The sequence below is a fragment of the Colobus angolensis genome, unplaced genomic scaffold (genome assembly GCF_000951035.1).
Source record: "Colobus angolensis palliatus isolate OR3802 unplaced genomic scaffold, Cang.pa_1.0 Scaffold240, whole genome shotgun sequence".
In the NCBI taxonomy this organism is placed as follows: domain Eukaryota; kingdom Metazoa; phylum Chordata; class Mammalia; order Primates; family Cercopithecidae; genus Colobus; species Colobus angolensis.
Genome location: NW_012115600.1, coordinates 825,682 through 847,825, shown reverse-complemented (window position 1 = coordinate 847,825; position 22,144 = coordinate 825,682). Strand labels below are relative to the sequence as shown.

The following is a 22,144-nucleotide window of genomic DNA, read 5'->3' as shown; positions in this document are numbered from 1 at the left end:
TTTTAAAAGCAGAGGGTGGAGAGCTAAAGCTTCCCCACATCCACCTAAGCCACCTCTTGGGTGCTGCCTTGGTATAGATCCTTTTAAAAATTACTTTTAAAGATAGAGTGTCACTCTGTCGTCTAGGCTGGAGTGCACTAGGACAATTGTGGCTCACTGCAGCCTCAAACTCCTGGGTTCCAGGTGATCCTCCTGTCTCAGTCTCCCAAGTAGCTAGGACTATAGGTGAGCATCACCATGCCCAGCTAATTAAAAAAAATTTTTTTGTAGAGATGGGGGCCTTGCTTTGTTGTTGTCGAGGCTGTTCTTGAACTCCTGGGCTCAAGCAATCCTCCTGCCTTGGCCTCCCAAAGTGCTGGGATTATAGGCATGAGCCACTGTGCCTGGCCTAGATCCTTTTTGATACTTATTTTCTAGCTGTTTTTATTATCAGTAACTCTTTTTTTTTTTTCCAGACAATGTCTCACTCTGTCGCCCAGGCTGGAGTGCAGTGGTACGATCTGGGCTCACCACAAACTCTGCCTCTTGGTTTGAAGCGATTCTCGTGCTTCAGCCTACTGAGTAGCTGGGATTACATTCACATGCCACCACACCCAGCTCATTTTTGTATTTTTAGTAGCGACGGGGTTTCACCATATTGGCCAGGCTGGTCTTGAACTCCTAGCCTCAGGTGATCCACCCACCTCGACCTCCCAAAGTGCTAGGATTACAGGCGTGAACCACTGTGCCTGGCCAATATTATCAGTAACTCTTCTCTTTGGGAGGCTGAGGTGGGAAGATTACTTGAGGTCATGAGTTTCAGACCAGCCTGGGCGACATAGTGAGACCCCATCACTACAAAAAAAATTTTTTTCCCAAATTTTATTGGCTTGAGGCTTGAGTTACTCCTGTTCCCCTCATCTTTTAAACTATTTTTAAAAACTCTCATTATTTGTCCATCTTCATTCTAGCCTTTTTGCTCTCTAGGAAGAGGCAGGGATGGATTCGTGTGTGTCTGCGCACGTGCAGGTGCCTGCGTGTGTGTGTGTGCGTGCGCGTGCATGCATGTTTTGCTGGAGGTGTGGAAGTTGGATTGAAGGGACCAATAGTCTTGGAAGGCAGTCACAAGGTGGCTTGCAGGGGTGTGCAGGAGAGGCAGTTGTGATGAAAGAAGGGAGGATAGTTTGAATGTAAGATCATGTACAAAAGCTTTAGGTTTACCACTAGCTTAGAAGCTACCTTTCCATTTTCCTCAAGAGTAAGTGAGAAACACAAGAAGTTTGACCCAGATTTTCCATCTCTAGTATCTCTTCTCTGATTTTAGGGGTAAGATTCAATGGGATGGTAGGCTTTTCAACTCTCCTGTAGAAGGCTGCTTGTTACAAAACTGGAGGGTAAGTTTGCAGACAGAGAAGCTCTATTTTTAGTTCTAATTGATATTGGGTGGTTCAGGGCTCTTTTGAGGACCGAGTCTAGAAGTCAACAAAATGAGAGCCAGCATGGTGAAAGGACTTTCAAAGTCAGACAGACTTGAGTTTAAACTCTGTCATTTAATAGCAAGCTGTAAGACCTTGGACAAGTCACTTCTTGAAACTTAGATTCTTTATCTGTAAGGTAGAGGTAACATTATCTTCTTATTGTCTTATATAAAACATAAAGCATAGTGCTCAGGGTTGGTAAATACCCCACGTATGTTTTTTTCCTATCTTCTAGAACATCTTACTTTTACTAGAATCCTTTCTTTTCTGCTAAATAATTGCATGAGTCACTACCAAGTTTTAGTTTCCTTCCGTAAAACAAGGACATTTAACTGAAGGTTGAGTATCCCTTATCTGAAATCCCTGGGACCAGAAGTGTTTTAGATTTCAGATTTTTAAAAAAATATTTGCATGTATATAGTGACATGTCTTGGGATAAGACCGAAGTCTAAACATGAAATTCATTTATGTTTCCTGTACACCTTATATAGCCTGAAGGTAATTTTATTTTTCTCCAGGGGACATTGAATAAACCTGAGTATTGTGTGCCTGTATTTTGACTGCAACCTATCACATGAGATCAGGTATGGAATTTTCCACTTGTGGAGTCATGTGGGCACTCAAAACGTTTCAGATTTTGGAGCATTTTGAATCTGGGATTTTCAGATTAGGGATGCTCAACCTGTAGTTGATTTCTGAGATGCTTCCTAGCTGTAAGATGTCATATACATTTTTAGACTATTGAGAAATGTTTAGGTGTTTTAATTTAAGCAAAGACAATGGGTTCTACCCTAGGACCATATCATCTTATAGGGAAGGGGAAGTCTCCTACAGCCAAATTGTTTCTTGACTTTCCTGAGAGAGACATAGCCAGCTTAGCCAGGTTCCTTTAGTGTCAGGATCGAGATGCAGGTTTTACCTTGGCCCCTTGCTGACGGTGAATTGTATGTAAAAGTCTTTGGGACAGCCCTCTGGGTCACCTCAGTCTTGGTATGATTCATGCATTACCTGTCTCTTCTATTCTGTTTATATTCTATCCAGGTCAAGAGACAACTGTCTTTGAAAGATAGTGAGTGACTGTTTCCAAAACTGCAAGCAAAGGGAGAGCCGCCAGAAGTATTGACGGAAAGCTTGAATTGCCTAAATGGTAAGTATGTTGTACAGTGAAACCTGGGCATACCAATAGGATTGGGTGGTTTCTGAAGCCACTATAATTTTGCCACTACTGGAAGTGGGGAGGAAAGTCAGTATTTGTGATGGCCTATTATGAACCAAATACTATGCTGAGTACTTTACATGTTTTCTCCTTTAACCAACCAGTCAACCTGATGAGGGTGAAAAATCCTTGCATGAAGTCAGCAACCGAAAGAAGTAGGCCACCCTTAAGAAGTAGCTACCGTTTATTGAATATTTACTCTATGTCGGGCGCAGTCCTGTTGGACATGTTAGCTCCCTACCAACCCTGTGAAGTAAGTACTGTTGTCATCACCACAAGGAAACAAGCTTAGAGAGGTTAAATAACTCTTCCAAGTTCACACAAGTAGTAGAACTAGGTTTCAAACCTGTGTTACTTTCTTTCCTTTTTTTCTGAGACTGGGTCTCACTCCCATTGCCCAGGCTGGAGGGCGGTGGCATGATCATGGCTCACTGCAGCCTTGACTTCCTGGGCTCAGGTGAGCCTCCCACCTCAGCCTCCCGAGTAATTGGGACTACAGGTGTGCACCACCATGCCCAGCTAATTTTTTGTAGAGACTGGGTCTCTGTATTGTCCAGGCTGGTCTTAAACTGCTGGGCTAACACAGTCCTACTGCCTTGGTCTCCCAAAGTGCTGGCATTATAGGCATGAACCACCACCACAGTGGGTTATTTTCATTACACTGTAATGTTTCTCTTTTGAGAAAGTTATTTTTTGGTTGAGGCTGTGACTGATTTAACATTGGAAAAGCCAAGCAAAATACAAAACCTTTTGATCAACAACTAGCTTCTTTTCCTAGCCATATGTAGATTTTATGTGCCAATATTTTATTGGTTGGTGTTGGCTAAGGCAGAGGAGAGCACTAATGAAATAGAAGGGAGAGAAGTGAGAACTTGAGTGGTGAGTGGCCAAGAGACCCAGTGGTCTTGGTTGCTACTGATAGCTGGATGATAGAGAAAACTTCCCTAGGAAAGTAGAGCAATAGGATAACTCAGAATGAGTGGGAAATGGGTTCTCCTCATAGCAGTGACTGGGCATAGGAAAGGAATCTTAACAAAGCCTCTTGCTCTCATGTCAACCCCTCTTAGGAGATAGGTACAGTTAGGGATAATACAGAACTCTTCCAAGGAGTGGGGAAATTCAAGGCAAACTCTTTCCCTGTTAATTGATTCAGGATTCTTGTTCTGTTCCTTTCCCTGGAGCATTTCTCTTACCTCAGAGAACTGGGTTATGAAATTAATTTCTTGTTGGGCGAGTGGCAGCCAGTATTTGGTCTCTTTTAATGGAAGAACCAATGGTGTTTTCATATATTTGGTGAAATTTTGGGGAGAACAACCATTTTATTCATAAAACTTATTACACAAACCTATTTTTTATTTTTTGAGACAGAGTCTTGCTCTGTTGCCCTGTCTGGAGTGCACTGGCAAACTTGGCTCACTGCCCCTGCAAATCTCCACCTCCTGGGCTCAAGCGATTCTCCTGTCTCAGCCTCCCGAGTAGCTGGGATTATAGGTGTATGCTGCCACACCCGGCTAATTTTTGTAGTTTTCGTACAGACAGGGTTTCACCGTGTTGGCCAGGCTGGTCTTGAACTCCTGACCTCAGGTGATTTGCCCACCTCAGCCTCCCAAAGTGCTGGGATTACAAGTGTGAGCCACTGCGCCCAGCCTACACATACTTATTATGCATAAAAGATTTTGCTATATACTGGGGCTAATATTCTGATGACAAAAAAATAATTGACCGCTTACTACATGCCTTAGTTATTGGAACCAAGTATACAGCATTAAACAAAATAGAAAAAGTCCTTGCTCTCAAGGATTGTATTCTAATGGGTAGAAACAGATAAAAATGAATAATTAGATATAAATAAATAAACAGGTAAATAGATAAATAACATCCACTAGATTGTACATGCTAAGAAGACAAAAAAGCAGCGTAAGGTGATAGTGGTAGGGAGCTGAGGGATCGCTTCTTTATGTATAGCAAGCAAGGAAGGCCTCTGATGAGGTGATATTTTAAGCTAAGATCTAAAAGAAGTGAGGAGTCCAGCCAGGGAGATATCTGGAGGAAGGAAAAGCATCCTAGGCAGAGGGAACAGCAGGTATAAAATCTGTGAGGGATGAGATGAGTGTAACTGGTCATGTATAAGGACCCATAAGGAGGCCATGTGGCTGGAGTGGAGTCGTAGGGAAGGAGCAGCAGATGAGTGATGGGACCTAGATCTTGTAGGGCCTTAGCCATGTGACACCTTTGGAGTGCATTATGTTCTAAGTGAGGTGCACTAGAGAGTTTAGAGCAGGGGAGTGACTTGATCTGACTGATGTTTTAAAAGGCCTACTCTGGTTATTGTGGGAGAACAGACTGTGGAGGGTGGGGAAGGATGGACAGTGATGGGAGCAGGGAGACAAGTTAGGAAGCTTTTGCAGTAATCAGTAGTCCAGGGCAGGGATGATGGTAGGTTGGACCTGGGTGGTAGTGGTGGCTAACCAGAAAGCAATGGATTCTAGACGTATTTTGAAGGCTCTCAAATTTTAATTCTCCCCATAGACATGTTTGATTTTTTTTCTTTTTTTTTAAACATTTTTGTTTTTGTTTTTTGAGACGGTCTTACACTCTGTCACACAGGCTGGAGTATAGTGGTGTGATCTCAGCTCACTGTAGCTTTGACCTCCCAGGCTCGATTGATCCTCCCGCCTCAGCCTCCTGAGAAGTTGGGACTACAGGCACATGCCACCACGCCCAGCTAATTTTTGTATTTTTTGTAGAGAAAGAGTTTCGTCGTGTTGCCGAGGCTGGTCTCGAACTCCTGGGCTCAAGCTGTCTGCCTGCCTCAGCCTCCCAAAGTGCGCTATGATTATGGGCATGAGCCACTGTGCCCATCTGAGATGTTTGATTTATTTGGAGTTAACATCTGGGTCACATGGGTTTAAGGATGTCATTGGAAACTTGACAGTGATCTCGGTTAAAATTCTAAAATTGATTGATCAAAGAATGAGAACAACAGTGACCCCTAGAAGCCAGCTTGTATTCATTAAGAATAAATCATGCTAGCTGATAACAATTCTTTTTTTTCTTTAAGCCTTGCCATGATTTTTTTTAAATGATCAGTCCAAGTTCAGTATAAAAATATTAGAGAATAGACATAAGCAAAAACAGAAAAAAAGCACATTATCCAGAAATAATTACCATATAGCAGTTTGGTGTATATCAGCACATTTCATTTTTGGAAAGATTCCTAGGTTGCTGGAAGATTGGAATGTGCTACAAAGGTAATGTTTCTTAAGTGCTAAAATTAGGTATTTAATGTTTTCTCATGTGATCCCAAGACAAAAAAAAATTTGACCTGGCTTTGGAGCTTGTTGAATAATTGCACTCAGAAATTGTAGTAGATCGGTGTTAATCTATAAGAGGTGTTTTTAGTGACATTCTACAGGGCTGTCAGGGCTGTTTTTGGTTATATTTTGTTTTTGAATGTCAGTTTGGATGAAGATATAGAAAAGACATGCCTATGAGACTTACATAGTGAATGCTTGCAGGCTAGACAGTGTAGAGAATATTTAGTCAAGGGATTAAAACTAAGAAGTTGAAATCCAAAAATAATAAATAATAATTTAAGCTGAAACTTACATGACACTTACTGTGGACCAGGTACTAGTCTAAGCAATTCTTGGATTAACTCATTTACACATACCATAACCTTACAGGTTTTGAAGCATAGAGAAGTCAAATGACTTATCCAAGGTCACACAGCTAGTAGCCAGTAAAGTCAGAGTTTGAACTTAGGCTGCCTGGCTTCAGAGTTCGTAAACTTTAATCATTGTATCGCATTGCCTGCAAAAGAATTAAACCCCACATTTCGGTTATTAAAAATGAGATTTGACAGTTTATTTGGAAACAAAACAAGTATGAATCTACAAACTGGTACTGTGGCTGCCAGATTAGTTCATGCAATCTTGGACTTCGTTATGAGAACTGGGCAGACCAGGTCATCTTTCATCCATCCCACCCTTTTACTTCATTTGAACTGTCCTGGTTCAGGCCCTCATCCCATCTCTTGCCTTGACTATTACAATAGCACCCTAGTTTATCCTGCTAGAACAGTCTTTCAAAAACTGCAGTTCTGATTGTGTTACTCCCTTACTTAATCCCTTTATCCAATACAGGTTGCAAATTTGCTTCCCATTTCCACTTGCAGGCATATGTGTTTTGGAGGACTATACAGTGGTATTCTTTTTATTTTCTCTTTTCTAAAATCTGAATTCATTGGCTACATTTAAGAGATTATATATAAAAGTAGGGCATAACCCCTGTTAGCTATAGTCTTTCTAGGCCCTTGAACTCATTTAAATCATTGGCCGGATCTCTTTGGCACTTGCATTTCAGCCTTTGGCATAAACGCTAATCATCTTTCCTAGAATGTAGTGCCTAGATCTGAAAATAGTCCCCTTTATGTAAATTTGGCCAGTATGAAATGCAATAAAACTATTACATTAATTTATTTACAAAACATTTATAAGGTTCCTACCTTGCCCCTGTCACTGTATTCAGTGCCCAGGACTGAAAAATGAAGATAACAGTCCCTGCTCTCAGAGCCCGGCAGAGGAATGACAGATATTTTAAGTATCATGGGTATAGTGATAGAAGCATCTACAGAATTTAAGATGGTGCATTTCTCTTGTGGGGAAGGATGGTTTGAAAAGGAAGTCCTCAGAGAACAGATGCATTAAAAGATGTTTACCACTGGGCCAGGCGTGGTGACTCACACCTGTAATCCCAGCACAAGGCCAAGGCAGGCGGATCACTTGAGGTCAGGAGTTCAAGACCAGTGTTGGCAACATAGTGATTCCGGAACCGTCTCTAGTAAAAATAGAAAAATTAGCTGGGTGTGGTGGCGCACACCTGTAATCCCAGCTACTCGGGAGGCTGAGGCAGTTCTCGAGAATTGCTTGAACCCAGGAAGCGAAGGTTGCAGTGAGCTGAGATGGTGCCACTTCACTCCAGCCTGGATGATGGAACAAGATTCTGTCTCAAAAAAAAAAAAAGATGTTTACTGTTGGAATGGCTGTGGGTTGGTGGCGCTTGGAAGGAAAGGAGATAAGGGAATGTTCCTCAAACAGTACACCCTCAGCCTCTGCACTTGCTGTAACATTTCAGGGGTCTCAAACCTACCACCCAAACCTTACCAGTTAATTGCTCTTCCCCTTGTGTCTCTGGTGTCAGCCACGCTGAATTAAATTCCCCAAATGCAGCATTGTTTTGTTAGCTTGTTCATTCCCTCTCTCGCTCTCTTCCTCCCTCCCTCCTTCCCAATAAACAACTATTTTATACTCTTTATGTACTAGGCACTGTTTAAGGGGGGGGGGATACAGCAGTAAAAAATTACAAACACAAAAAACTACGCTTCTGACCTCATGCATCGTACTTCTGGTAAGAAGAATCAGTGTAAATAAATTTACAAGTAATCAGGTGGTTAAATGTGCCAAGAAGAAAAATAAGTAGGATATCTTACCTTAGAGATGTCCAAAGATGGAGTGAGTTGTCTTGGGAGGAAGTGACTGTCATTCCTGTCATTAGAAATGTCTGAACGGAAGCTGAGTGACTACTTGCTAGATAACGTCTGCATTGAGTGGGAGGTTGGACTTGATGATCACTAAATCCTTTCCAACATGAAGAATCTCTATATGCTAGCTGGGTTCCTAACTCTGAGTTTGCATATCCAAATTACATGAATTTGTGATTCTGGGAAAAATAATGTAAGCCCTGTAATTAAATAGAAATGTGCAAGAATTTGATGGTGAGACTTAGACAGCCTAAGATTTTAAAACAGGTAACTACAAGTGGTCAGGCGGAAGCTGCTTGAGAATAGCTCTTGGCCAGGGCCAGTGGCTCGCGTCTATAATCCCAGTACTTTAGAAGGCTTGAAAGGCAAAGTGGGAGGATGGCTTGAGTCCAGGAGTTTGGGACCAGCCTGGTCAGCACAGAGACCCCCTCTCTACAAAAAAAAAAAAAGAAAAAAAAAGAGAAAAATTAACCAGGCATGGTGGCGCGTGCCGGTAGTCCCAGCTGCTTGGGAGGCTGAGGTGGGAGGATTGCTTGAGGCTAGGAGGTGGAAGCTGCAGTGAGCTGTGGTTGTTCCACTGCATTACAGCATGGTAGACCCTGTCTCAAAAACAAAAAAAATAAAAAAAAATTGCTCCCATTATCCTTTAGATCAGAGATTGGCAAATTCTGGCAGACAGGCCCACTGTCTTTTTGCTTTTTAAATTTTTAATAACTTATTTAAATAGAGACAGGGTCTTGCAGTATTGCTAAGACTGGCCTTGAACTTCTGGCCTCAAGCAGTCCTCCCCCCATATCCTCCCAAAGTGCTGGGATTACAGGCGTGAGCTGCCATGCCCTGCCCACTGCCTGTTTTTGTAAATCAAGTTTAATTGAAACATAGTTATGTTCATCCACTTCTGTACAGTATGTATGTGGTTGCTTCATCACTACATTGTCAGGGTTCAGTAGCTGGAATAGAAACCTTAGATCCTATAAAGCCTAAAATATTTACTCTCAAACTAAGTTTGCATACTTACATGTATACTATCAAACTTTAAAAAAAAAGTTTGCCGACCCCTCTTTAAATGACTATTGGGAACAGGAAGTGAATCATGGCAGCTGTGTTAGGAGAAGGGGCAGGGCAGGCCTGATTATGTTCTATTTCAGACCTTCCTGATCTGCCAGGACAGGAAGAAGAGCCACCCTCCAAAATGCTGGATGGGGCCACTTGGAACTGGGTTCAGGAACTTTGATAGAAAGAGCCCTGAATGAGAGACAGTTGGCACTGTGTCTTGCTAGCGTGAATTAGAACTGAGCCAGGTACTAATGTAGGGGAAGTTGGCATGAAAAAGTGAGACTGTCCTTCCCTTTGTAAAAACCTTCCTATGATTTTCCAAGTAATATAAACAATTTCCTTCTCAGACCCCTCCCTTAGGCACATTTAATTACTTCTTCTGAGCTTCCGAAGTATATGTATGATAGTACAATATGCTAAGGAAAAAAAAAAGCAGGATAGAAGACAGGACGCAAAAGGGTGGGTGCTATCTTATGTAAGATGGTCAGGGAAGACTTCAGGCAAAGGTAAGGTTTTCTGCTTATCTTGGCAAAATGTTGGGTGCATCACAGGTGTTCTATAAGTGTCTGCGAAATAAATGAATTTTGCCTGGATAAACATACTTAAGAGAGAGTAAGGGAGACAGTAGGAAGAGAGGCGTCTGCTTTGCTTTTGGATGATCTGGGAGGTAGCAAAGCATTTCTTACTCTGGCTATGCTTAGGGCCAAAAGGTCAGAGATAAGTAACCTCTTAACCCCATTTTCAGTCTGGTTCCTTGTTTACTCTGGGGAGAAGGGATGATCTTAGTGAATCACTATTTTTAGGAGGATTCTCCCTGATGAAACTTACTTTAGGTATGCATAGGACTTTTCTTTTCTTTTCTTTTTTTTTTTTTTTGAGAGGCAGTCTCGCTCTGTCTCCCAGGCTGGAGTGCAGTGGCCGGATCTCAGCTCACTGCAAGCTCCGCCTCCCGGGTTTACGCCATTCTCCTGCCTCAGCCTCCCGAGTAGCTGGGACTACAGGCGCCCGCCACCTCGCCTGGCTAGTTTTTTGTATTTTTTAGTAGAGACGGGGTTTCACCCTGTTAGCCAGGATGGTCTCGATCTCCCGACCTTGTGATCCGCCCGTCTCGGCCTCCCAAAGTGCTGGGATTATAGGTTTGAGCCACCGCGCCCGGCCTGCATAGGACTTTTCAAAGTGTTTTTGCTAACTTTATTGCATAGTGTTGCTATAAGGTATTGAGTTGATATTCTTTTATTTCTTCAGAGGAACTAAAACATAGAGAAAATCAGTGACTTGGCTAAACAGTATAGTATTCTTAAAAGAATATAAACTGTGGAATTGGACCTAGATTTGCTCTTACTGTCCTTGCTGGCCGTGTACTTTGGGAAAATTTGAGAGTCCCTGCCCCATAAGGTTATTGTGAAAGCTGAATAGAAGAATACTAGCTACTGTTTGTTGTGACTTATGTGCAAGGTGTTCTGCTAAGCATTTTACATGCCCAGGGATTACCATGTTGTCTCTGTGTAGACATTGAGGGGAAACCTCCATGGAGTAATGTAAGAACATGTAAAGTAAATGGTAGATCTGGGATTCCTGCAGAAATCATGTATATAAGGTACTTAGTATTGCCTGTAGTATAGTAGTGCCCTATTTGTGGTTGTGCTTATTTGTTCCTTTATACTCTTTTGTCGTTGTTAGTTTATAGAGTAGTGCTCAGAACTCCTCATTTTGTAAAAATGGTTAAGAGTTTATAAGGAGGTGATTTTGCATAATGGGAAGAATCCCGAATATAGTCAGGAGACTGAAGTCCTTGACTTTGCTAAACTGCTGGAGAAAGCACAGAATTTACTTCTGAGTCCGTTTCCTTGTTTCTAAATTAAGGGGATTGGATGAAGTAAGTGATTTTATTTTAAATAAAAGCTATGTAGAACTCTTTATTTAATAAAGTCATATAGGGGAAGCCCAGTATGGTAAGAAGCTAAAATCAGTTGCTTTGGTTGAGTAAGTGGAAAGGAGCCTGGAGTTCAGCCTGCTCAAAATATCTCCCCTGCTCTCTTTCCCCTAAATGACCCCAAGGGGATTTGCTGAGTCTAGTTTGAAAACCAGTTGACTAAATGATCTTTAGCTACCTTCTGGCTCTGAAATCTCATTCTGAGGAGTGGAGGAAGATGCAGAAATGTTTTCTACTACTTCTCCAACACTTGGTCCAATAACTGGAGCTGGACATCCTGTGAGTGTTGTGGTTTTTTGATATCTGTGTCCTGTTTGCGTGGCATAGACCTGCAAGAAAGGACTTCCCAGCAGGTCAAGGGGAGAGTACTGTGGTTGAGACATTGTGCAAGTGGCACAGGGCTAGGGATGAGATCCTTCAGAGCATTACGACAGGGCCTGAGATTCTGTGCTGTCTGTTCACTCTTGCCATCTGTTTTCTCCTTCGTAATCCATGATTAGATCCTGGACATTCTTACTGTTTTCTGTTAATGGTCATTGCCAAGGGACCGACAAGCTATTTGAAAATTAGGAGGCTCACTCATCAGTCAAATTCATCGAATTTTCAGCATTCACTGTGTTCTAGGCTCCCTGCTGGGTACTGAGAATATAGTGGTGAACAAATTGGAGAGAATAATTGAGTAAATAAAGCTTCAGTAGAGTGTGATAGGTTCTGTGGTGGGAACCATACCAACAGACTGTGAAAGCGAAAAAGAGAGGCCCTGATTCTGGCCTGGGATTTGAAGAAGGCACTCCAGAATTTTCCAGAAGGATGCCTTGTCTAAGGTGGGATCTGAAGAAATGAGAAGGAATCAAATTAGCGAGGGCGCAGAGGGAAGAGGGAGGGTGAGGATGTAGATGAAGAGGCTGGCGGGGCCAGATCATGAAGGGCTTTGGGTGCCATCATGGGGAATTTGGACTTTATCCTAACAGTAGCCAGGACCTTTAGAGGGTTTTAAGTAGTGGTGGGTAATACCTGCTTTCTCTGTGTGTTTCCAGTAAGTATTTGCTGCATATTTACTGGGTTTAGCTTTTTCATTGCCTGTACTGGTTGGTTGATATCATCCAGAGTCTTGAATAGAACATACAAAATTGGCACTAAACGCCAAATAAATAAAACAGTGGTATAATTCCCAGACTCTCCTAATTCAGAATTATGATAATTTATAGATGGGGCTATACTAAAGTTTAACTTTTCCTTCTTTTGAAAAAGAGATTGTGAAACTATAGTATAAGCTAGTATAAATAAGATGTGCTGAGAGAATGCTACAGTTTGAGGATAAGCTGGGTTTTCTTTAACAGCTTTATTGAGATATGCTTTATGTATCATGAAGTTTATCTCTTTAAAATACACAGTTTAATGGTTTAAGCGTATTTATGACGATATGCTGTTTTAAAGCACTTTATAGATGCATCATGTATCATTTGTCTTCCAGTGACTGTGATGGGAACACAGATCCTTTGTATCATATACTCATTTAAAATTGGTATGTGGTCTAAACTTAGTTAAGTCCCCCCAAACCAACACTGTGTATAAATTGATAAGGTTTTAATTGTACCACTGGGCAGAAGGCCAAAGGCAAGAGTTTTTAAAAGGGAAAAGGTTTCTTTCTAAAAACATAAACATAGGTTTTTTCCCTCTATGGTTTTGAGAATGAGAAAGCAGGTAGGCTGGGGAAAGGAGAAGGGGGACCAAAAGAGGCAAAGATGAGAGGACAGAGAAAGATGTACCCAGAGAAGCCGGGTGATGGACAGGGAGCTGTAATTGGGTGGGCAAGACCTGAATGGAAGGGAGAGGCTTGGTCTTTTCAACAGCTTCAAGCATTGGTTTTTTGAGGCGCTGAGCTTGAGGTCCATCTGGTGGCTCTAGGCTTACAGTGCAGCCATTAGAAGAATCAGGCTTGGAGAGAATTGGCATTTGGCGTCTCCTCCAGGCCCAATTTCAGTTGTTTTTCTTTTGCCCTGCTTTTCTTTTCTTTCTCTCCTTTTTTTGTTGTATTGTTATCTCGCCATCCTAGTATATGTCATCTGGTGGCTCTAGGCTTATAGTGCAGCCATGAGAAGAATCAGGCTTGGAGAGAATTGGCGTTTGGCGTCTCCTCCAGGCCCAATTTCAGTTGTTTTTCTTTTGCCCTGAGCTTTCTCATAGGATCACTGTTGGAGTCATTTCTTCTCTCTACAGTGGTGGCTGTTTTTCTCTTATGTCTCAGACTGTGTTTCTTCACTCTTTTCTGTGAGTTTTAAATGCAATCTTACTGGACAACATCACCTAATACCCTATTGTTGCTGTCATCTATCGACGCCCTGAGTCATTGCCCCTACCTTCTCAACACCTTCAGATTGTGTCTTAACGTCGCTCTTTCCAGCGTTATTCCTGTTAATTTGTGATGCTTACATGCTGGTGATCCTTGTAACACCTTTACCTCTCAATTATTTCTCTCTTCCAGTGATCTTGTTTTCTACTTCTCTCTACTCCCCCACAGGATTCCTGTGATTATACCTTCGTTTTTGACATTATCAATAACTACAGTCCCTCCATGATTTCAATTCCTTGAAGTCTCTCTCTGATTTCTGTCTTCTATATTTCAGGCTTAATTTCCTCTGGTACCTGGTACCCTTACTCCAACAAGCCTTCAAGTCCCCTTCAATTCATTAGTTTCTATTATATTTTCACTATTCGTCACCTCCTTCTATACTGAGTGAATTTAAAGTCCCTCACACACATCCTCTGCTCTCCTGTCCTTCTCTTGCTTTGGTATGCAGTGCTTCGACCTGGTTCTGTCCAGCTCTGGTTTCTCTATTCTTTCGTCTGTTCAGCCAGCTGAACAAGACTGGAGAAAAAGATAGAACTTTGTTGACTGGTTTCACTTTAAATCGTTAACAGGAATTTCAAGTAGACCCTTACACATCTAATACACATCTCATACACATGTCCCAAATGAAACTCCTCATCTTCCTTCTCAGACTGCTCCATCTGCGGTCATCTCCATTTGAATTGATAATGCTGTCCCTCTACAAATTCAGCCCAGTCACCTTAGAGTCTACCTTAATTCCTATCTATCTGCCTACCTGCCTACCTACCTACCTATCTGCTTATTTATTTAGAGATAGGGTCTTGCTCTGTCACCCTGGCTGGAGTACAGTGGCACAGTCATAGCTCACTGAAACCTTAAACTGGGCTCAAGCAGTCTTCTTGCCTCAATCTACCAAATAGCTGGGACTACAGGTGTATGCCACTGCACTTTCTAATTTTATTTCATTTTAGCTTTTTATAGAGATGGGATCTTACTGTGTTGTGCCCAGGCTGGTCTTGAACTCCACCTCAGCTTCTCAAAGTGCTGGGATTATACATATGAGTCATTGCACCCGGCTTCTTAATTCCTTTATTTGCTTCATGCTTACATGTAGTCTAAGAGCAGATCCTTTGGTTGTACCTTTGTACAGCCAGAATTCTGACCATTTCTCAACTGTCTTGGTCATGTGCTCTTGGAACGCATGTATTGTCACCATCCTGGTCTAGGCCATAACTGTGTTTTGGTTGGATTACTACAATAGCCTCCTATTTGGTCTTCCTGCTCCCACCCATATCCCCTGTAGTCCATTCTACTTGCCACCTACTTAAAAGTTTCTGCTGAGAAGTGATTCAGTTGTTATTATAGATTGTTTTTGTGTTTGGGATGTTTTTGCTTCCTCCAAAATTCGTGTTGAAACTTAACCCCTAGTGCAACAACTTTAAGAGGTAGGACCTTAAAGGAGGTAATATTAGGGGTCAGCATCTTTAAAAAAGGGCCTGAGGGAGCGAGTTCAACCCTTTTCGTTCCATTCCTTCTACCCTGTGAGGAAACAGCATTCTAGATGTCATCTTGGAAGCAGAGACTGAACCCTCAGCAGACACTAAACCTGCTGGTGCCTTGGTCTTACATTCCCAGGCTCCAGAACTGTGAGGAAATAAATTTCTATTCTTTTTGGAGATGGAGTCTTGCCCTGTCGACCAGGCTGGAGTGCAGTGGCACGATCTCAGCTCACTGCAACCTCCATCCAGCGGGTTCAAGCAATTACCCTGCCTCAGCCTCCCGAGTAGCTGGGATTATAGGTGTGCGCCTCCATACCCGGCTAATTTTTGTATTTTTAGTAGAGACAGGGTTTCATCATGTTGGTCAGGCTGGTCTCAAACTCCTGACCTCAAGTGATCCTCCTGCCTTGGCCTCCTAAAGTGCTGGGATTACAGGCGTGAGCCACTGCACCTGACCAATTTCTGTTCTTATAAATTACTACCTCAGGTATTTTGTTACAGCAGTACAAATGGACTGAGACAATGGTCTTTTTTTTCTTTTCGCTTTTTAAAGATTTTCTGTTTGTGGTATGTTCTTCCGTATCCTTATGATGTGTCTAGGTGCAGATTTAGTTTTCTTCTGTTGGGACATTGCTTCCTGAATGTGAGGTTCCATATCTTTAATCAACTCTTGAAAATTCTTACCTGCTAGCTCTTCAAATATTACCTGTTCCCCATTCTGTATTCTATCCTTTTGGGCTGCCTGTTAAAATTCCTTGTTTTGGACCTTTTTAATATATATATATTCCCCTGTCTGTTAACCTCTCTTTTACCTTTTCCATCTTTTTAACTCTGTGCTGCTTTTTGTAATATCATATCTCTCGACCACTATTTTTTCATATCTTCCTTTGCCTCTAATATGCCATTTCTCTTTTCTATTTGTAGCTGTTGTATGTGGTTAATTTTCAGATCTTCTGATCTTCGTTGATAGCACCTTGTTCCTTTCTCCTGTTTTTTCATTCCTTCTTTTATGACTTTAAACATGGGAATGTACTTACTGTATGGTTTCTAGCCAATAATCTTAGTAACTTTGGTTCTTTTTGGTATAAACTTGCTCTGCCCAGTTATAGTAAAAGAGATGGATCTTTATGTGTTTTGTAATTTTTAGTTATAAGCTTGGGTTCAGCTGGACTTTAATCTGTGGGAATCCTATGTGACCTCTGTAGAGAGTAGCTCCCTTCAGAGTACTTTTGTTTGCTCAGCTAGGTTTCCCAGGGATATTACTAGGCTGATAGCCATTTTATTCTAGTTTCTCAGAACAGATAGGTTCTGGACCACTCAGGTGGTATAAATTTGAACTCTGAATTCAAGTGAGAGCAGGTCTAAGATTATAAATTCTCTAGGGATAATCCTCCTTTAACCCGTAATGGAGCCCAGGTCCTGTCTCCCTCTATCAGGGAGGTGACTTTTTTCACTAGTTATCCTGAAGCTGTAGTTCTCCAATAGTCCTTGCTTTAGACTGGGGACTGAAGTCTCATTTTCAACTTACCACCTCTATTGGGCCCAAACTCCTTGGTTCTGGAGATCAGCAAGACACTAATAAGGACAGCTCAGTGGTAATTTAAACTTACTATTCTTTTTCATTTAGTCTTCTTTTCTTCTGGTTTTAGCTGGAATGTCACTTGCTTTCTGTGTGATCAACTATACATTTTAAGTGATTGTTACATTTTATTCAGTATTTTTAGCTGTTTTATAGTATTAGAGGTTTTCCAGTTTATCTGGTTTGCCGTAGTGGTGGAAATGGAAGTCTGTTGTCTGCCTTTTAATTTCGTAGGACTTACTGTTCATGAAGGCTGTGTAAAATACCTTTATTTATCCACTCTCCTGTTTTAAAAATGAGAAAATTACATAAAAAAAGTAAACCTTCTCCTTTCTCTCTTTCCTTGGAGTATTATTATATGTTTGGTATATATCCCTAGTGAAATGGCTTTCAAAGAAACCAGTCTTCATATCAACCTTAACATCTGGGACATTTGTCTTACAGTGCCAAAGGATACATTTTGTAGAAGCTGCCTGTTGGCTGGGTCGGGCCAACTCACACCTGAATTCCACTTACAATACACTTTTGGGGGAAGAGATGTTGAAAACGGGTGTGGAGAGATTGCTTTAGTATATTGTGAAGCTCACCATTTATAGCAAGGCAGATGGGTTAATTTGTATCACTTTTAAGTCACAATAGCTCATAAGAGATAATCTTTTTTTTTTTTAAATAATCTTAGGATTGTTTATTGCTTTGTTACCAAGATCTTCCACATATTGTCTCAGAACAACACTGGGGAGAAATGTGGTAGACATCATTATGCGCATTTTACCACTAAGTAAAACTGAGGCTCAGTTTACATTGTTAATGATTCTCCTGAGATTATGCAGGTTGCAGGTGGTAATGATGTTATTATACCCTGCCATGAGAATTGAGGCTTCTTATACGTCTTTTTGCCATGCTGCTACTGGTGACATTCTTTATTAGGGCGAAACGAGGTATCAACTCAATATCGGCCATAAAGAACCAGTGTTTTCTTGCAGGTTTGTCATTCATTCATTCAATGAGTTTGAGTCCCCACTATGATCCAGGCACTGGGAACAGATAGGAGCTCTTCTCTGTAACTGGGAGCTAACGTGCAGGTTTTCCATTTGCTGACTGACGTGCTTTCTACTTTGCTTCTATAGATTGATGATGGTCTCCAGCTGTCAAAGAAGATTGTGGTTGCCAAGAGAAAGGTAACCATTTCTCATCCCCTTGAGTGGAGTTGGATGCCTCTAGGAGTCCACATTGGCTGGCAGTAGACATGGCCGAATTTACAAGCTACAAGGAGACAGCCTCCAGCCGCCACTTGCGATTTAAGCTACAGAGTCTAAGCCGCCGCCTTGATGAGTTGGAGGAAGCCACAAAAAACCTCCAGAAAGCAGAGGATGAGCTCCTGGATCTCCAGGACAAGGTGATTCAGGCAGAAGGTAGCAACTCCAGCATGTTGGCGGAGATTGAAGTGCTGCGCCAGCGGGTGCTGAGAATTGAAGGCAAAGACGAGGAAATTAAGAGAGCAGAGGATCTGTGTCGTCTGATGAAGGAGAAACTTGAAGAGGAAGAAAACCTCACCCGGGAGCTGAAATCTGAGATTGAGCGGCTTCAGAAACGAATGGCTGAATTAGAGAAGCTAGAAGAGGCCTTCAGCAGGAGTAAGAATGACTGTACCCAGCTGTGTTTGAGCCTGAACGAGGAGAGAAATCTGACCAAGAAAATCTCCTCTGAGCTAGAAATGCTCAGAGTCAAAGTGAAAGAACTAGAATCTTCTGAGGACCGCTTGGATAAAACTGAGCAGAGTTTAGCGTCAGAGTTAGAAAAGCTGAAATCATTAACTCTGAGCTTTGTAAGTGAGAGAAAATACTTGAATGAAAAGGAGAAAGAAAATGAGAAATTGATAAAAGAACTCACTCAAAAACTAGAGCAGAACAAAAAAATGAACCGAGATTTTACAAGGAATGCTTCTAATCTGGAAAGAAATGACCTTCGGATTGAGGATGGCATCTCTTCTACACTGCCGTCCAAAGAGTCAAGAAGGAAGGGTGCTCTGGACTACCTAAAGCAGGCAGAGAATGAAACAAGAAACAAATCAGAAAACGAAAAGAACCGCAATCAGGAAGACAACAAAGTCAAAGACCTTAACCAAGAGATTGAGAAACTTAAGACGCAAATCAAACACTTTGAATCGTTGGAAGAAGAGCTTAAGAAAATGAAGGCCAAAAATAACGACCTTCAGGATAATTATCTAAGTGAGCAAAATAAAAACAAATTATTAGCCAGCCAACTGGAGGAGATAAAGCTACAAATCAAGAAACAGAAAGAGTTAGAAAATGGGGAGGTAGAAGGGGAAGATGCTTTCCTGTCCAGCAAAGGCAGACATGAGAGGACTAAGTTTAGAGGCCACGGAAGTGAGGCTCCTGTGTCCAAGCACACAGCACGGGAACTATCTCCTCAGCATAAGCGGGAACGACTCCGGAACAGGGAGTTTGCTCTCAACAATGAAAACTGTTCTCTGAGCAACAGGCAGGTCTGTTCTCCCAGTTTCGCCAACAGGAGGGCAGCAAAAGCTTCTCACATGGGGGCGAGTACAGACAGTGGGACTCAGGAGACAAAGAAAACTGAAGACCGATCTGCACCCGGATCCTCCCAGACCGAAGGGAAGAAGTGTAGGGAGCAGCCCTCAGTGCTGAGTCGCTACCCCCCAGCTGCTCAGGAGCACAGTAAAGCGTGGAAGGGGACTCCCAAGCCGGGCACCGAGAGCGGACTGAAGGGAAAAGTGGAGAAGACAACACGAACGTTTAGTGACACCGCCCACGGATCTGTTCCCAGTGACACATTGGGTAGAGCTGACAAGGCTTCTGACACCTCCTCTGAGTCTGTCTTTGGCAAGAGGGGACATGTGCCTGGCAATGGAAGTCAAGTAGCTCAGGCTGCAAACTCTGGCTGTTCTAAGGCCATTGGAGCTCCGGCCTCATCTCGAAGATCCTCCTCAGAAGGGCTCTCTAAAGGCGAAAAGGCTGCCAGTGGCCTTGAGGCCGATACCAGTTCCCCAAATTCCAAGGCTCCTGTTTTATCAAAGTATCCTTATAGTTCTAGAAGCCAAGAGAACATCCTTCAGGGATTTTCAGTCTCACATAGAGAAGGGGTTGATCAACCTGCAGCAGTTGTGATGGAAGACAGCAGTCAGCATGAAGCCTTGAGGTGTCGAGTCATCAAATCCAGTGGCAGAGAGAAGCCAGACTCAGATGATGACTTGGACATAGCATCTCTTGTTACTGCCAAGTTGGTAAATACAACCATCACTCCAGAGCCAGAGCCCAAACCACAGCCTAACTCTAGAGAAAAGGCCAAAGCCCGAGGGGTACCTAGAACCTCCCTGTTTGAGAATGATAAAGATGCTGGAATAGAGAATGAATCTGTGAAATCTGTCAGAGCCTCCACCAATGCCATGGAGCTCCCAGATACCAGTGGTGCTGGGGTAAAAAGCCAAAGGCCCTTTAGCCCCAGAGAGGCATTGCGGTCTAGAGCCATCATCAAACCTGTTATTGTTGATAAGGATGTGAAAAAAATCATGGGAGGATCTGGAACAGAGACTATGTTGGAGAAACAGAAACCTGTCTCCAAACCAGGGCCAAACAAAGTGACAAGTAGCATTACTATCTATCCCTCTGACAGCAGCAGCCCCAGAGCTGCTCTGGGTGAGGCCCTGAGGGAGAGGCACACATCCACCAGCAATATCCAGGTGGGGCCGGCAGAGCTCACATCCTTTAGCAATCATGTCAGCTCCCCTTTTGAGCTCTCCATTCACAAACATGACATCACCCTGCAGCTTGCAGAAGCGGAGAGAATGGCAGATGGGCCCCTGAAGAACAGGCCAGAAACAGTGGTCTCTCGGAGCAGCATTATAATCAAGCCGTCGGATCCTGTGGAGAGGAATAGCCATGCACCTCCAGCGGAGACAATCAGGTGGAAAAGCCATAGTGCCCCTTCAGAAGTGGGCTCCTCAGATGCCAGACATGTTACTGTGCGGAATGCCTGGAAGAGTAGGCGAGACTTGAAATCTTTAGAAGACCCCCCAACTCGAATAGGTAAAAACATGGAATCTGCCAATACCAATGCCTACACCCAGAGGTCTTCCACAGACTTCTCAGAACTTGAACAGCCCAGGGCCTACCTTTTTGAGCAGGGCACTCGAAGGGTAGGACCAAGTTCAGGGGATGCCCCTGAGCCCTCCTCCAGAAGGACCCAAAGTAGCCTCACTGTGTCAGAGGCGCTTACCCATCGGAATCGGGTAGGAGACACCATCACCGTCGCAGCCTGGAACCACTCAGCAGGCACGGTGAGTCCTAGCCTCTCTCCCCTCTCTCGTTTCTCTCTCCCTTTTCCTGCTTTGCCTTTTCCTTTTTCCCCTCTGCTCTGGCCTGTGTGACCTGGGATCCTGAGAACTGAGTAGAACTGGGTTCCTTAAAGAACTGTTGAAAAATCAGGTGGGTTTGACCTTTCTCCTAAAGAAGGTTTTTGGCAGCATGACTTTCCAAAATCCCTTTTCCAATTTGTTGTCTTCATTTTGCTCTCACATATGAAGGTGACACAAAAAGGAAATATGTCTTCTCTTCCCTTGGTTTGCCAGAGCAGCTAAAGGAGCTCCCTGTAGGACCTCAGAGCAGCATGAAAAGCACAAGAAGCAGCTACAGCGGCTGGGGAGCTCTGGGCGACAGTAGGGGGCCTGGTGCCCTGTCTGTAGGGCACAGCGATGGGGAGCCAGGTCAGCAAGTTCACAGCTGCCTCAGTTAGCAGATCTTCACAGGCTGCTGGCCTCTCAGGGATGAGGAGAGCCGGGGCTTACACTGGGCCTATTTTAGATAAGCTTATACCCAATTCCAAATGACACTTTCTTTTGCCCCCCCCAGACAGCTGTCTGCCTCATATCATCAGTCTGAGGGCAGGGCTGGTTCAGTATGGCTCATTACAGCTTTGATAAATCCAGAACGACCTGTCTTACGTGAGTGTGAGGGTCAGAGTGTCAGAACAGCATCTGGGAAGCCCTTGGGAGTGTCTTTTCAGTAAGAAACCTGTGATGATGAAAAACTCTTTGGACCTGGACACAGTGCTCCCTTCTTTTAAAAAAAGCATATGACTATTAACTTGAAAAGCCTGTGACTCTTTACAGGGTACTTAACACTGGACAAAAAGTACTTCACTACCCACTGTGTCATTCAGTCCCCTTGAATATCTGCCTGGGGGCAGATACTATCCCCATTTTTCAGATATAGAAGCTAAGGGTCAGAAACACAAAATATCTTACCCAAGGTTACCCAGCTGAATTACTGGAAGAGCTAAGACTTGAATCCAAGATTCCTGTCTCTAAATCCAATGCTCTTTCTCCTCTGCTAACCTTTCTCACTCATGCCTATGTTATTCTTTGATCTGCATTTGCTTGGGAGAACCAAAGAGAACATTAAAAAGACGGGCGGATCACGAGGTCAGGAGATCGAGACCATCCTGGCTAACATGGTGAAACCCCGTCTCTACTAAAAATACAAAAACTAAC

At 42.9% G+C, this 22,144-nt stretch overlaps 1 protein-coding gene across 1 annotated transcript in view; it reads left to right on the top strand.

Moving 5' to 3' along the window:
* Positions 1-22,144, top strand: part of LUZP1 (leucine zipper protein 1) — a 105,595-nt gene that overhangs the window by 81,240 nt on the left and 2,211 nt on the right. Inside the window, exons 2-4 of the mRNA XM_011945551.1 lie at positions 1,976-2,041; positions 2,499-2,604; positions 17,742-20,932. Coding sequence (XP_011800941.1) covers positions 17,861-20,932 — 3,072 coding nt within the window. The 5' untranslated portion in view covers positions 1,976-2,041; positions 2,499-2,604; positions 17,742-17,860. The remainder of the gene's footprint in view (positions 1-1,975; positions 2,042-2,498; positions 2,605-17,741; positions 20,933-22,144) is intronic.